This window comes from Rhagoletis pomonella, unplaced genomic scaffold (assembly GCF_013731165.1).
Source record: "Rhagoletis pomonella isolate Grant_MI unplaced genomic scaffold, Rhpom_1.0 Rhpom_scaffold_00008, whole genome shotgun sequence".
Classification (NCBI taxonomy): Eukaryota; Metazoa; Arthropoda; class Insecta; order Diptera; family Tephritidae; genus Rhagoletis; species Rhagoletis pomonella.
Genome location: NW_023458562.1, coordinates 37832299 through 37848486, shown reverse-complemented (window position 1 = coordinate 37848486; position 16188 = coordinate 37832299). Strand labels below are relative to the sequence as shown.

Sequence of the window (16188 nt, the reverse complement as noted above, 5' to 3'; positions counted from 1 at the left end):
CCATTGTTTCTTATAACTTGCTTCAAATAAATAGCCTTTATGTTATATGTACATTTATTTAAATAGATATCTCGTAAATATAATTTTTTCCAATTTAGTGAGATAGTTTCTATAATTTCTTTATCCCCGTGCTAGTAGTATAAAGTTAGTGACACTGCGCTTTATAACCAAAGAAAACACGACTATTGTCGCATGTGTAAACGAAAAGAGAGTGTGGGTCGTTCAGGTAACAGAGTGCATAAACTTATAAGATTATCTGCTTGATAAAGTTATCGGTTTAGATGAATACCACTAATGTTTAAAAAAATGGTAAAAAAAATTTGAAATTTCGGCTCTAATCATTTCGATCTTTCCTCGACCTCATTTGTAAATAAATAAATATTGTACCAGCATGCTGGAAAATTATATGCTTCGAGCCTGGTAGTACAATCACTTGATGGAGCCAGCAAGCTGGTGTCGTATATTTCCCCCTTTACACAAAAATGTTTTTGGTTGGATAAAATATTAGCTTTTTTTCCCAGAGTTCATTGTTTTTCTATACCATTACTTATTGAAAATGTTTGTATACTTATTTATATATGTATATGTAAGTAAAAAATTTTAGCTACCATATTTAGCCACAACAACTTCTTTTAGCTCTTTTTTAGCCCTTTTTTTAAAGGAATTTGGCTACCACTAAAAATTATTCGCGGCAGCACTGATGCTAATCCGGGCAATAAGCTACCAATGTGCAAAATTTCAAGAAAATCGGACCATAAATAAGATTTTTTCGAATAGATCGGTCCCTGGTCAACCTACCGGAAAAAAGCATCATATTCTAATCTCGGCAAAAAGCTATCTGCGTGCCCTAGTCCACCTACCGGAAAAAGTATCTTATATGTTATTTCAAACAAATCGGACGATAAATACGATTTTTTCAAATAGATCGGTCCCTGGTCCACTTACCTACGCACCAAATTTCAAGAAAATCGGACCATAATAAGAGCGGTCTCTGGTGCACCCACCGGGAAAAGTTAACTTTTTTTTGCCTAGGGCAGCTGAAAGCTATTTACGTACCAAATTTCATGAAAATCGGCCCAGCCGTTCGTGAGATCTATTACAAAAAAAGGGACTTCTCTTCATATAATTAGAATAGATAAGTTTTTTTTACTAAAATTGCAAGTATGCATCTTCGAAAGTATTAGTCCTACATAATTTCGTATATGGACCCTTTTTGTAGAGAATCGAAGTAAGCTAAGAAAAAATGTTTTTTTTGCACTTGAACTTTGATGGACTTGGGCGAGCCTAAGCTATTGACCAAATGTTGTCATCTTTCACACAGATTGTTTTTACAGCATAATGAACCATATTTTTGCTAAATATTACCAATCAAATTTCTAAAAAAGCGGATTTTCGGCCCACGCTAACCTACAACCGAAGCATACATACTGGTTCATTGGGAACAAAAGAATATCTTATGAAGTAAAACCTTTTCTTGGAATATATGATTTACATTGTATGATACATTTTGGGCTGTGTTCGTTGTATCTGATTGTCGCAAAAAAAACTTTCCTAGTGACGAATTCGCCCCTTGATATGGTGGTTTCTCAAAGCTATTTATATTCGAAATTGCATGGAAATTGGAAAACAGGACCCTATAAGCTTATCCAGGCAAAAATCGACCTACGTAATTAATCAAATCGGACCATAAATACGATTTTTCAAATAGATCGGTCCCTGGTCCACATCGCGTAAAGAAGGATCCCATATGGTAATCTAGGCAAAAAGCTACCTACATACCAAATTTTAACCAAATCTGACCATAAATACGATTTTTTCGAATAGATCGGTCCCTGGTCCACTTCCCGGAAAAATGGTCATATATGCTAATCTAGGTAAAAAGCTACCTACGTACCAAATTTTATGCAAATCGGACTATAAATACGATTTTTTCGAATAGATCGGTCCCTGGTCCACCTACCGGAAAAAAGTAAATTTTTTTTGGCCATAAACATGGTGGTTGCTAAAAGCTATTTATATGTATACAAAATTTCATGACCAGCCGTTCGCGAGATTACCTGTAATAAAAAAGGTATCATTTTCTGACCGTATCTAAACCAAATTAGTATGGGACCACCCTTGAGTTGAAGTAGTACAAAGTTATGCGCTAACATATATACGTAAAAAACATTTTCGCACGAATTGATAAACTCGTCCTTTTTTGAAGTCGGTCAAAGCTTGCAAAATGTCGCGTTCCTATTTATATTTTCGGTAGTGTATATATACATATCGTCGTTTAAAGTACAAAACCGCGTATCGTCATTCTGCAAAACCGCGCAACTGATATTGGCTGCCAAAAATTGGATTTGCTCACACAAGCTCTTGGCTCAATCCTTATCCATTCGTCCTGAAATATACTAGCCAGAAATGCGATTTCTTTATAAAAAAGAGAACCATTTTGTTGATACGCGGTTTTGTACTTTAAACGACGATGTGTAAACTGTGCTACATATTCTGTGATGACACGAGGCAATATTCATTTTAAGTTTAAGTTGTTATAAAAAGGACTTTATAACTTGAAATTGGTAATTTTTTCAACCAACGTAATAAGGGCTATTTATAGCCGTAAAGCCAATATCGAATTTTGTGTTTTTTAAGGTATTTTTAAATTAAGATTTTTTGGGATCAAACAAATTTTGTTTAGCTTTAAATTCTTATTTAGAAGATTTTTTCGGAAAAAATTAAGATTTTTAGGGAATTTTCTCTGGAACTTGCTCGACAAACGAGCGAGCTCTGCTTGTTTGCTCGCGCGTCTATTAAACGAGCGAGGCCGCTGTGCAGTGTTGCCGCAAAAAAATTTAAAAATTCCTCCAAAACATCCTCAAAATCCGAACAAATTACTCAAAAATTTCTTACTACAGATATGAGTATTGTTTACTGCATACTATTTAACATACTAAATTAATTACGTTCTCCAATTCAATTCGTATATTTATTCTTGCGGTTCAAATAAAGTACCACCGTTATTTTTGACGCCTTAGTTTTTATATAATATTGCTGCAACTATATCAGCGCTCTATCTGGCCCTCAAGTCAGTCAAGTTTTTAAACTACTAAATATACGTTCTACTGAAGCATTAGAAAAAGGCTACATTAGTAATGAAGATATAATTTTTTTAATTGGGAAACTTATATGAACCTGAAGAATCTTTAATTCATAACCTTTTCCTATAATTTTCTTGATCTACTGAGGAATCAATATGAATATCCTTACGATCGAACAATGCGTGTTCTCTCCATTCGTTACCGAGATTTTGCAAGTTTGAAATAAGTTCAAAATATAACGATGGAGCGACAAAAATTATCGATAACATTTTGAATATTTAGCAGCAAATACAGATGTGCTTAAGAGCGAAAAACACCACACAAGCGGCTTGAAAAACCAAGCGAAATATCCCTTTCTTTAAAGCTATTTATGTTGTGTATGGGGTGTTTGAAGGTCTGACAAGCCCTTCGAGGAAAATGTGAACCAAAATCAACATTTTTTTATTTTTTGGCCGCCATGTTGATAAACCGCTTACGTTGTGTATGATAAAATTGCCTCATTCGCAACGGAATTAGGTACGAGAGAGAAAAATTGAAGAAAACCAAACGCTTTTACATTGTGAACAAGAAGAAACAACTAAAATTCTTTGCTTGAACGAGTCATGTTTGCATGGTGTATTGCGACATGGGAAAAGTAGGTTTGAAGAATGTTTGATAAGCCACTTGTGTGGTGTATTTCCCTCTTTATAAAACTTCAGAAAGCTTTTTGTTCAAAAGTTGGCAGAGCGATTTAACAACTGTCTTGTGTAAAACATGGCTCCATTTGTTATCTGCAAATATATCGGGAGAAAATTCCTCAATATAAATATTATAAAAAAATACTCAGGCGCACCCAAAATTCCTTACGTTTTGAGGAATTACTCACAAAGTGGCAACACTGCTGCTGTGTGTTGCCTCGCCCGCAGTGCCGAGGCGAGTAGCTGTCTGCATACTCGCTCGGATTGGGAAGACGGGTGAGCGACGAGCGAGCACTCCGAGTGTACTATACGACACATACCTTTTTGGGCATAAAAATGTGTAAATGTATGTCAATAGCATGATTCAACCGCCCTATTGTTCGCAAGGCGAATCTGTACAAGGTGGTGTTATCGGATCCCCTGATTTCACGGCGAATTTGTACCTTTTGTCAAAATCATGTGTTTGTTGGAATTTGGCTTTGTACTGATTGTCAAGGAGCGTATAATTTGTTGTTGTAATTTTTGTTTTTGTTCTGTTAACACCACCTTGTATAAATTCGCCTTGATTGTTCGTTTAAAATCTCCAGTAAAAACCAACCAAAAGCAAAATTTCGGCGAAATGTCACCAGTTCTCTCACAAAAGAAAAATATCCAAAACAGTACGCGAACAGAAAATTTGCAGAAACTTGCAAGTTAGACGAACAGCTGTTATAATTTTTGTTTACATTCAAAAGTGTAAAATTTAAAACGTACGAAAACTCATTACAAAGTGGTATCCTGACACAGTTTATTAATTAAACAAATAACTACTTACTTCTTACAAGTTTAATTAATCGCATTTTGTAATTTTTAACATCCAAACCATCAAATTCAATTTTGTGATGTGCGTAAATTCAAACCAGCTGTTTTTGATCAGCTGTTTTCCTGTTGGCAAATTGCCGTTGGCAAAAATTTTTCCAGCAGAAACCAGCAGCTTCCCCTCAAAATGAAATGTCACTTTGCTCTCTCAATTTCCCCTACTTTGCAAGTTTTTTGCGTTTGGTTGCCGCTCTACACTTGGGCTGCCCTCGTTTGCTTACTCGCTCGCTGGCTGCTCAGCGCGTGCGCTCGTACTCAACGAGTGCTCGTTTACAAACAGCCTTGCCTGTTGCTCGTGAAGAGGGGGATGGGTGGTATAGGCACCCTGTTTAAGTAAGGTGATGTAATAATAAAATAGTATCGCCCAGTTCTCGAAATTCTATAACTTTTTTCATAATTTTTTTAATTATTTGTCATTTACTTTATTGATTCCTTTATGCGGATGACGATTTTAGCTTATAGGTTACAGAGATAAGCGATATGAGGTTTAAGTTTGTATGGGTGGTGCCACGCCCCCTTCTCCAATACCTACCACTTTTCGCGATTAGTTAGGTAGTTACAATTTATGCATCCGCGCCAAGTTTCAGATATATTGGTTTTCACATTTTAGTCTGTATGTGACATGCCACGCCCCGATATATCGAACTTAACATTTCTAGAATAGAGAAAGTTATATCCTTTAAATCGGAGTATGTTTCATTGAAATCTAGATAACGGTGTACTCAAAAAGGAAATTTCAAAATTTTTTTGACGTATTTATATATGTATGTATAGATTATGCACATAAAACTTGATTTAATTATTTGCAGGCAACCGGACAACGCATCGGAACAATAGTTCAGTCAGTCGCCACCATAGCTTTAGGTATTGCCTTATCCATGTACTATGAATGGAGTTTGGGTTTATTGGCACTAGCGTTCGCCCCATTTATTCTGGTTGCGGCGCTCTTGCAGCGTAAAGTCATGGCTCAGGAAAATATGGGAACTTCTAAGACTATGGAAAATTGCACGAAGGTATGGCATAGTAAAAATTATTTCCAAAAAATGTTTAAATAATGTGAGTTATTTGTATTTTCAGCTTGCCGTTGAGGTCGTCTCGAATATTCGCACAGTAGCTTCATTAGGCAGGGAGGAGATGTTTTATCAACAATACATGGATTTATTGAACCCAGCAATGGCTGTAAGTAATATGCGATTTTTGCATAACCTAACCTAACCTAATCAATAAAATTTACCTACGTATGTATATTCAGACAGCTAAAAAGAATACTCACTTCCGAGGCTTTGTGTATGGATTGGCCAGATCTCTTATGTTCTTTGCATACGCGGCTTGTATGTACTATGGCGGTTGGTGTATAGTACACAAAGGCATGGAGTTTGGTAATGTTTTCAAGTAAGTGACCGAAACCGTTTTCTGTTAAAATAATACATATCGTCGATGATTTTGCAAAACCGCCTAAATCGGCGTTGTGGCAAAAATAAGATTTGGTAACCCTGAACTCCAGGCATCGATATTTATGCATACAAATCGTTAAATCGTTATTAAAAAAACAGATTTGTGAAATATTAGCTAGAGGAAATACCGCCTATTAAGGCAATGCCTTCAAAAAATAAACCGTTTTTTCGCGAGTGCCGTAAGATAGGCGGTTTTCCAATTGGGCGATGGGTGGTTTTGCAAAAACATCGACGATATGTATAAAATGTGTTAATTAACTTTATGTACATCAACATATTTATATATTTACAGAGTTTCTCAAGCCTTGATTATGGGTACGGCTACTATTGCGAATGCACTAGCTTTTGCGCCCAATTTCCAAAAGGGCATCACTGCAGCAAAGAAAATATTTTTACTTCTAAGCCGCGAGCCAAAGATCTTTGATAAACCGGATGTGTCGACAGATCCATGGAATGCAGAAGGCAAAGTTGACTTCAATGATGTCAAATTTAGTTATCCAACCCGCAAAGAAATTCCGGTATTGCGAGGTATATTATTGAATATCAAAGAAGGACAAAAAGTAGCATTGGTTGGCTCTTCTGGGTGTGGAAAGTCTACATGCATTCAACTACTGCAACGCTTCTATGATGTTGACGCCGGTTCAGTAAACATAGACAACATCGATTTGCGAAATCTGGCGCTTACAAACCTGCGACGTCAGCTTGGTATCGTCTCTCAGGAGCCGATATTGTTCGACAGATCCATTAAGGAGAACATTGCTTACGGAGATAATAAGCGAGATGTCTCTGAGCAGGAAATAATTGCAGCTGCCAAAAAAGCAAATATACATAATTTTGTGTCGGCATTGCCCTTGGTAAGGCTAATAGAATAATTACATTAAGGGTAATCACAATCTTGTGCACATGGTCTTACACAGTTACCACAGAAAGAGATATAAAATTTGCATGCAATTGCCCTTAAAAGTCTATAGATATGTACATTAGACTGCACCCTTCCCCATACAAAAAAAAAATTGGTACTGTTTTTCTACTGGAATTATATATATCAGGCCATATCAGGTAGTAACATTAGAGCAAAAACAACATTTGCGTGTATTTTGTTGTAGTTTCTGGTTTCGAAAGTGACAAAAACTGTTTTGATAGTAGTTAGTTGAATAAGGAAAAAGAATTAGCAACAAGAGTTTACGGGATGTACATAGCTCAGTGGTTAACGCTTATGACTTTGAACATCGAATACGCAGGTTCGATCCCTGCTGAAGTCTAGAAAAAAGAAGTCTGATGAGGAGATGTGGTGATCTCCGAAATAGTGCTATAATTTCTACCGCTTAGACTTTGTTGCTTTTTCAATTTTTCCTAATAAACAATCGTGGTACAAAGCTCAATAAAAATATTAAAAAATACATGTATTTTGTTGTTGCTTTTGCGGCGAGGACTGTCAAAAATTTCATATGAAGGATTTGAAAGAGAACAGAAAACAATAACCAATCAACAGCAGCCATTTGACATATGAAGCCGTGAGGCGAAGAAAAATAAAAGGGTGCTGCTATCACCTGTTGAATACGCCTTGGTTGCAACTTTATTTCTTGCTTGCTTCTCGAAGCATTGATCTATCTTTTGCAAGGCGCAGTAATCAGGGGTTGTGCTGCTGAGATCGGCGAGCGTTTCAAAAACTGCAATTTTAATCGCTAGTTTTGTTTGGAAAAAGGTTTCACATGCCAATAGATTTTAACAATTTGGAATTTTTGTGAGAAGAAATTGAAAATATTTGACAATTTCGAGACCAAATATTAAAAAAAAACAAATCAAATCAGCTCCTATACTGATTCTACCTGTTCAATGTGCCTTGGTTTATGCTTAAAAAATGTTTATAAAAATATATTTCGACGGAATCATAATAATGAAATTTTGTATGCTGTTTTTGAACCCAGTTATTCAAGTTTTCCTTAAACCAATCTTTGAAAAAGTTAAAAAACATCGTCAAAAATCTCATTATTTTAATTCCGTTGAAAGATTTTTTAATATGTTTATACAGATTTTTTTGCGCGTAAACTACTTTGTCATCTGAGGGAAGCTTTATCAAAAAAAAGCTTTTAAGAAACTATTTTTACTCATAAAAAAAACTCCACTTTGGAGGTGTTTCCAGCTCGCGTAAATCTTAATATTTTTCCGAAATATTTTGGTGGAGGTCTTCAAATATAATAGTTGTATTCACCAAATTGAGCAAGTGGCCTGGCAGTCTGGCAAAAGAGCAGATGAGTTCAAGCAACGACAGTTGACAACAGTCGTTGCTTCATCTGATCTACTCTTTTGCCACGATGCCAGGCCACTTACTCACTTTGGTGAATACCACTAATAATTTCGTGTAATCTCGGCGGAAAAACTGCAACTCTTATTGATGATGCAGTCTAATGTAAATTAGAGTGGTCCAAAAACAGTAAAGACGGCGACTTGAAACAGCAACTCTGCTGCTATCTTTTTGTACCAAGTTAAACTTTTACGTAACGGAGAATGGAATGAAGCAAGTTGGTCCGAAATATCAATACCTTTTTTGGCTTCATTATAGTCGATTATTGCATCTGCTTTCAAGACCTCTTTTCGTAGTCACGTTAGACATACCATCTCCATGGCATGTTGAGATCATAAGTACGTCACGTTTATCACGCCATTTCAGCACGGTATAGATATTGTTCTTTTGTCTAACTCTTTGTTCTCCCCTCCTTAGCTTCGCTTTTAAAACTTCTTGTGGCAAATTTCTTTTGTTTTTACGTAAAGTGCCACACAAGTTCGTTTTGCGACCTTTTAAATACTCAGCCAACGGTAAGCAGGTATAATAGTTGTCTGCAATGATTATACGACCTTCATCTAAAATCCGTGAGTTGTACCACTGCTGAACCAGGTTTATCTAAATCTTCTAACTGATCCGTTATTCCGGAATAAATTTGGTATGACCATGTATAACTATTTACTGTACAGACCTTATATACTTTCATACCGTAGCGATCTGCTTTTGCTGGGTTGTATGTTCTTATAATAAATTTTCCACGAAATTTGACCATCGACTCATCAACGACTATAATATAGGAAGGTATATATAAACTACGAAAATTGTTTACCACTTTATTTATACGCAGGGTGTCCAGATTGTTTAAAAGAAAGCACAATTTCTGAAAAAATATCGCCAAAAATCACAATTTTTTTAAATAAAATTCATGAAATCGATTTAACAAATCTTTTATTTTAAAAATGAGATCTTGTTATAATATATATAAAAACGAATATAATACCTTTAATAATAAATAACACAAGTCACTTATGTAATAGTGATGTAAAAATATTTTTTTTTTTAAATACGCATACTTTTTAAAAATATTTGTTTCAACACATTTCGCAATAGGACTGCGCACTTATTAAATTTATTATAACTCATATTAATTGATTAATCGCACAATCCGCTTTTTAGAGCTCGGCGCTAAAAATTAAATAAAAACCTATAATAAGGCGGGTTCAGCTATTTCTACAATTTTTTCAAAAGCACCTATAGTGTATGAATCATATACATTTCTGTTGTTGTCATATTTTGAGCTATTCAACCTTGATAACATACTGTTTAATATTGGAAATAATATTGGCTGCGTTTCTTTATACATTCCGGATAATCCCATTTCACAGCCGGAATAAATAGAATGCGTTTGAAATATACGTTAACATATCATCAGGAACGTTCTAAAGAATAAGTAAACAAAAAAGTTTATTCCAAACGTTCAGAATGAATAAAGAAATACAGCCATTGTTTAATATTGGAGAAACTATTAGCCTTCATATAACACTTTTTTCGAACTATTGAATTAAGGCTTTCTAACCTCATCCTATTTCGAATCTTAGTTTTTATTGAATTCATTACGGAAAAAATGCGCTCAACAAAGCATGTGAGTGCGGCAAGAATAATAATATGAATTTACTTGTATTTCCAAACATTTTATTGCCTGTTACGGTTTTCACTCCGTAAGCAATTTTCCGAAATTCTTCGGAGTCGGATGGAATGGTTCTGAGAAAAGTTATTTCATGGGAAAGTTAAAAGATTTAAATATTCAGTTTCCGCTACTTTTATTTCCTTCAAAGTCAAATAATGAATTGGCAGGTCCCTCAAACTCGCCCTCTTGTGATTCACACACTTTTCAAGTGAAAAAAATTAAAGCTTTTTTAAAAGTATTTAATGAACTAGGTAATCGTTTCAAAAGTTCTTCGATTAGCGTGATTAATCATTTGTGACAGTCTTTTAATATGCTTCTTCTTCTTAAGTAGGGCTGCCAGACGTCCCGGTTTTCCCGGACATGTCCCGGTTTTAGAATATTTGTCCCGGTGTCCCGGTCCAACCTTAAAATGTCCCGGATTTCGTTTTAGTGTCCCGGTTTTTGATTTGATTGCACAAATTTGAATAAAAGTTCCAAAATCCCTACACTAAGAGAAAAAACGCGTTGTAATATTCAGAAAAATTTTATGAATTCACTGATTATCGTTTAAAAATGTTCGTATTTAAAAATAATACTTTCATAACACGCACGCGTGGTGTTGATTCAAACTCAACATTTAAATGCACATTTACATGTCTGGCTGTAGCTGAGTGCGCGAAGATGCTTGCCACAATTTGCTAATTTCCAGAGGGCCAGGGCTCAATTCCCATTACAACCAGCATGGAATTTAAATATTTTTTAAACTTAATTATGAAAAAGCAATCGGTAATTGCAAATCGCTTCACTTTAATATGGGCGTATTTGAATTGAATATTTCTATACTAAATACTAAAATTTGTATACTTAAATGTATTACGAGTTGGGTTGGTGCTCTTTCATATACGTATTTTTTTAATCGAGCACGCTTTTTTAATTCTAAACTTCTTTCTCTCAGTGCACCGGTTTAATTTGTGAAATAGTCACATTTCGAGATAGTTGAACTTTGCACAAGCAATAGTTGATGATTAGTATATGTACCTAATACGTTCAAAATGACGTGCACAGAGTTTTACAATTATATTAAGGAAAAGACAGAAGTTTTGAAACAAGTTCACAGCAACGAAAAATATGACTGATATTTTTATGTTATCTTGTACTTAAGTTTCTTTCTTTCATGAAACCTAGAGTACTTATAAGTACAGTGCCGTGTAAAATTATTGGCTCGGAGGCTCTTTCATCAGATCACAATTTCTAATCAGATCTTTTAGAAAAATTTTGAAAATGTAGCTTTTGAGCCAATTAATAAAGTGCAAGTCTGAAGTTGCCAGCAAATTTCGTTGAGTTTTAGCATTTATTTTTTTTTTGCTGACAGTGTCTTCCATATAAAAAGAATTATCGAACATAGTTTCTATGGAAGAAACTTTCAGTAAAAAAAATACCAAAAATCAACTAAAATTTAATGGGCTGCAAAACTTCATTTTAAAAATTTTTATAAAAAGTCTGATTGTATGCAAATTTATTTAATTTTCCCGAGTTTAGCACAAAGTTTAACAATTTTATTTTTATGTTTTTTCATATGTTTAGTATAAACTGTAATTTTGTAAAGAATTAAAAAGGGTGCATGCATTGTGAAAAATTCTCTGTGCTTTAGTTGTGGTAAGTTGTTTTGTTTTGTTGGCGTACGTTGTAATGATCTCATGATCTCATGTTTTTATGTTTTTGTTTTTGTCTATCAAAATAAAATTTCACTACATCCTTTCCCAGGCCGAAATGAAAGAGAAGGGAGCGAGAGGCCCTCCCTAAAGTGTCCCGGTTTGGCAAGAGAGATATCTGGCAGCCCTATTCTTAAGTCAAGTTTATCACGCAGCTCATTAGCCTCTTCTGCAAAATTATCGTGGGAAACTAAGTTTTGTATATTTTTATAATTGGAAAACATTTATTTGAAGGGAAAAAATCGCCAATGGCGATTCCCTAAATTTTTACGCGCAAATATCAAAAAAAAAATCGCCAAATTGGCGCGAAATCGCCAAATCTGGACACTCTGTTTATACGTGGGTCTACTCTGTGCATAAGAGGATCATAGCAAAGTACGTCCAACTTCCAGTAGTGCTCAACTGGCGGCCCATATACATAGTGACTCTAAAAAATGTTTTCAAATCCTCTCACTGACATTTTTCCACCTCGTCATTTGACTGAATTGTGCAGTTCGTACTTCTTTCAACAACTGAGCGTAGTTATTAGTATGAAGGACCATTTCATCAATTAATTCATCAGGTATAAAATAAGCATAGATTTTGTTCAAATTAACTCGACCGTCTTCACACATATGAGTCAAAAAAAAAAAAAACAAAAAAAACAAGTTAAAGCAATATATAACAATTTATAAAAATTAGATGTTATGGTATATATGGACGTTCTTTAGCATATTAGAGCAAAAAACCTGTGGACGTGCGGCATTAACAAAATGCATTGTATGAGGACAGGGAAGTTGCTAGGGCGGCATTCAAATTCCGACTTTACTGCTTTTTGGACCACTCGAATTTACATACACACCGTCGTGGAAGATCGACCTATCTCGGCATCAAGTTCGAAAACGCCCTATGTTAGAAAACTGCTCAACAACGCCTTATTTCAGAATTTGATTGAAGAACGCCCAATCTCAGAATTTGGGTCAAATTTTCAATATATTTTCATTTGAGATAGGGCGTTTTTGAATCGAGTTCTAATATGAGGTGTTCTTCAACCAAATTCCAAGTTAGGGTGTGTTTCCATAAAATTATGAAGTATAGCGTTCTTGAAAAGTTTCCTGAGATACGGCGTTTTTGAACTGGCTGCCGAGATATGTAGGTCGATCTTCCATGACGAAATATATTGAGCATAAATACAGTTAAGCTTTGGTTTCCTCGAAAGCGGTAACATAAAAAAGCGGTCGCAATTTTACGTTGTAAAATATTGCAAGATGGCAATTAAGATGACGGCAATACACACCGTAATGTAATTTGACGGCACCGTAATATTTCTGACGGCAACAGTGACGTTGTATAAATATTTATCAACGTTTTTTGGCAACGTCATATTTGTAGCGGTGGATTAGAAAATTTGTTTACAATTCTTTTGACCAAAATAAAAGCATTAAATATACATTTCTATGAATTTTGAATAATAAAGTGGAAAGTACATGGATGGCCGAAGAGGATGAAGTCCTAATAAACGTTGTGAAAAGCAATGAATGCCTAACAACATAAAAGCGCAAAGTTGCACTACGTCCATTTAGCTTTACATAAAAGCGGTACCGCTATAAGCGTTAAGAATAGCGTTCGGTATGATACGGTCGTAATATTACGGCACCGCTTTTCGAGGAAACCAAAGCTTTACTCAAACAAGTGACTGACTATTGATTTTTTTTTTTTTAATATTCACAATGTGGTTGCCTGGTTATCAGGTTTTCTGGTTATGTGGTTATATTTTTTATTCAGTACACAACATTAAAATAAACTACAGAATAATAATTTTCAACCAGATAACCAGGCAAGTGTAAACAACCACAATATTTTTCAAGCAAAATTTTTTTCTATAAAAATATTGCCCACGCTTTAACCAAAACTATAAAAATCAAAGTTTCAAAGTGTATATAAAATTTGGAAAAATTCCACAAATTTTCAGAGTTTTTAATCTGAGTCTTTAGAAAATTTTTCGATACTCAGTTTTATAACACACAATTTTATTGTCATGAAGTGCAAGTTTCAAACAGCGTGTTGATTTTTGATAATTTTTCTCGTGACGGTTTTGGTCTTTTTTATATGAGAAGTAAAATTTATAAAAACTGTCGGTAATTTTTTGATATTTCATTGCAAACTGTCTTCCGCATTTTATCATAAGAAATGCATGCTTATATGGAAAAAAGAGCAAAAATTCGTTAGCAAAAAAAATATATTAAAAATCAACGCGAATTTTTAGCCGGTTAAAACTTGCACATCATTGGACTCAAATTGTATGTTGTAGCCCATACAATTGCATACCCGAAAATGTTCTAAAGATTCAAATGAAAAATTTTATGAAAATTTGTTGAATTTTCCCAAGTTTGGTATAAAGTTTGGATTTTGATTTACATGGCTTTGGCTAAAGCATTGACAATATTTTTATAGAAAATTAACAAAAAAAAATTTATTTGGAAAACATTGTGAATATTAAAAAAATCAACACGTGTTTACTTGTGTGAGTTAGTGCACATTCAAACGTCATTGACTGGTTCAAAACTTGTTTCTTTGCTATATGTTGCAACTAACTGTTGTAACTGTATAAAACTATTCGTCGATTTTATTGTTAACTTTTTACTGAGCATGTTTATTTTACGAGGAGGAAGCATCGAAAGCCTAACCCTGACAGTGTGAGACTTTAACCCAAACTAAACTTCCTACCGTCATGTACCGTTCCCCTCCCGGTACCACCGTCAAGGATTTCGTCGGGATTATAACGCTGTGTGACTGATAAGGTTATAGATCTATTCTCTTCTTCTTCTTCTTCTTATTTGGCGCTGTAACCGCCAAAGCGATTTTGGCCAACTGACGCCATTTGGAAATGCCAAGTGAAGCCAGAATACTTTCAGAGCTGGGGCGTCGGTTTCCATTCGAACGACATGGTCAAGCCAGTTTAGCCGCTGTATTTTAATTCGCCATATACCAGCACGGGCATGATGAGTGACTTATAGTGTGGTTTTCGTACGTCGAGAGAGGACTTTACTCCTGAATTGCCTACTCAGTCCAAAGCAGTACTTGTTGGCAAGAGCGATTCTGCGTTGGATTTCCATGCTGACATTATTATCGGTGTTAATGCTGGTTCCCAAGTAAACGAAATTCTCTACTTTCTCGAAATTACAACTGTCGAAAGTGACGTGGGTGCCAAGGCGCGAATGTGCTGATTGTTTGTTTGATGACAGGGATACTTCGTCGTGTCCTCGTTTACCACCAGACCCATTCGCTTTGCTTCCTTGTCCAACTTGGAAAAGCCAGGACAGGCTTCGCGGCTGAAACCCCGTCTGGTGGCGAACTCAACGTGGTGGTATTGCTCAACGTCATTTTTCACAGCCGTATGAGTTTTGAGGGGATATAGGAAACTTCTTTTAGTGCTGTCGAAAGCGGCTTTAAATTCGACATATAGGTGGTGAGTGCCGATCCTTTTCTTGCGGGTCTTTTCCAAGATTTGGCGTATTGTGAATACCTGGTCTATGATAGCCAATACATTTGATAAGACCTTGCCACCTATACTTAGAAGGCTGATCCCGCGGTAGTTGGCACGCATGGCGGGGTCGCCTTTCTTGTGGATTGGGCAGAGCGCACTTGAATTCCAGTCGTCGGGCATGCACCTTATTACCTCCTTGCCATCGTAATTACATAGCTTAGCTGACAGGGCGTCAGCTCAAGCAGCTTTGGCACTTTTCATCATAGTCAGGCGCTGGGATATCGACTCCATCGTCATCGACTGGGACCTCGGGTTCGTCTTCTCCACTTCTTTCAGTGCTTCTGCCATTAAAAAGGGTCGAAAAGTGTTCCCTCCATATTCTGAGTATGTTCTGGACATCGGTCACTAGGTCGCCATGGTTGTTCCTACAAGAGTCTTGACACCTTCCGTAAGTCGCTCAACCCTCTACTAAAAATTTCGGGTGTTTTTTCTGTCGGCCAGCATTTCAATTATTTTCTCACACTCCTCATCATACCAGTAATGAGCGGGAAATGTGGTTTCACTGATCGTGCAAGTCGGTTTGTTGAAGAGTGCTCTCTCACAGCAGGTGTGAGGGTCGAGCGCCGAATCCATTGGCCGTCTGTTTTGATTGCAGCTTTTCGACGTTGAACTTTCCTTGCATTGTTGGGGCCCTTTTTTGCTGCTCCGAGGTTAGGTCGCATATTGGATGCATCAATATAGTAGTGCCAGTCGATGTTTGGCCCTCGGAGTGTACGTATGTACACCTAAAATACTGGAAGCATGCCTTCCGTCTATCGCAACATGCTCGATTTGGTTTCCCGTTTTTCGATCTGAAGACACCCATGTAGCTTGAAGGATCTTTTTATGCTAGAACCCAGTAATACACACTGCCAAGTTTCGGGCCCCGGCGAAGTCGATGATCCTCAGCTAATATGTACGCTCTAAGTTAAGAGAGCCTTGGATGCAC

The 16188-nt window shown here is 36.0% G+C and overlaps 1 protein-coding gene across 1 annotated transcript in view; it reads left to right on the top strand.

Annotated features, from left to right (window-relative positions):
* LOC118744826 (ATP-dependent translocase ABCB1) overlaps window positions 1–16188 on the top strand; it is a 79147-nt gene that overhangs the window by 39259 nt on the left and 23700 nt on the right. Inside the window, exons 10-13 of the mRNA XM_036478189.1 lie at window positions 5428–5631; window positions 5696–5797; window positions 5871–6010; window positions 6365–6926. Of these exons, the coding sequence (XP_036334082.1) occupies window positions 5428–5631; window positions 5696–5797; window positions 5871–6010; window positions 6365–6926 (1008 nt within the window). The remainder of the gene's footprint in view (window positions 1–5427; window positions 5632–5695; window positions 5798–5870; window positions 6011–6364; window positions 6927–16188) is intronic.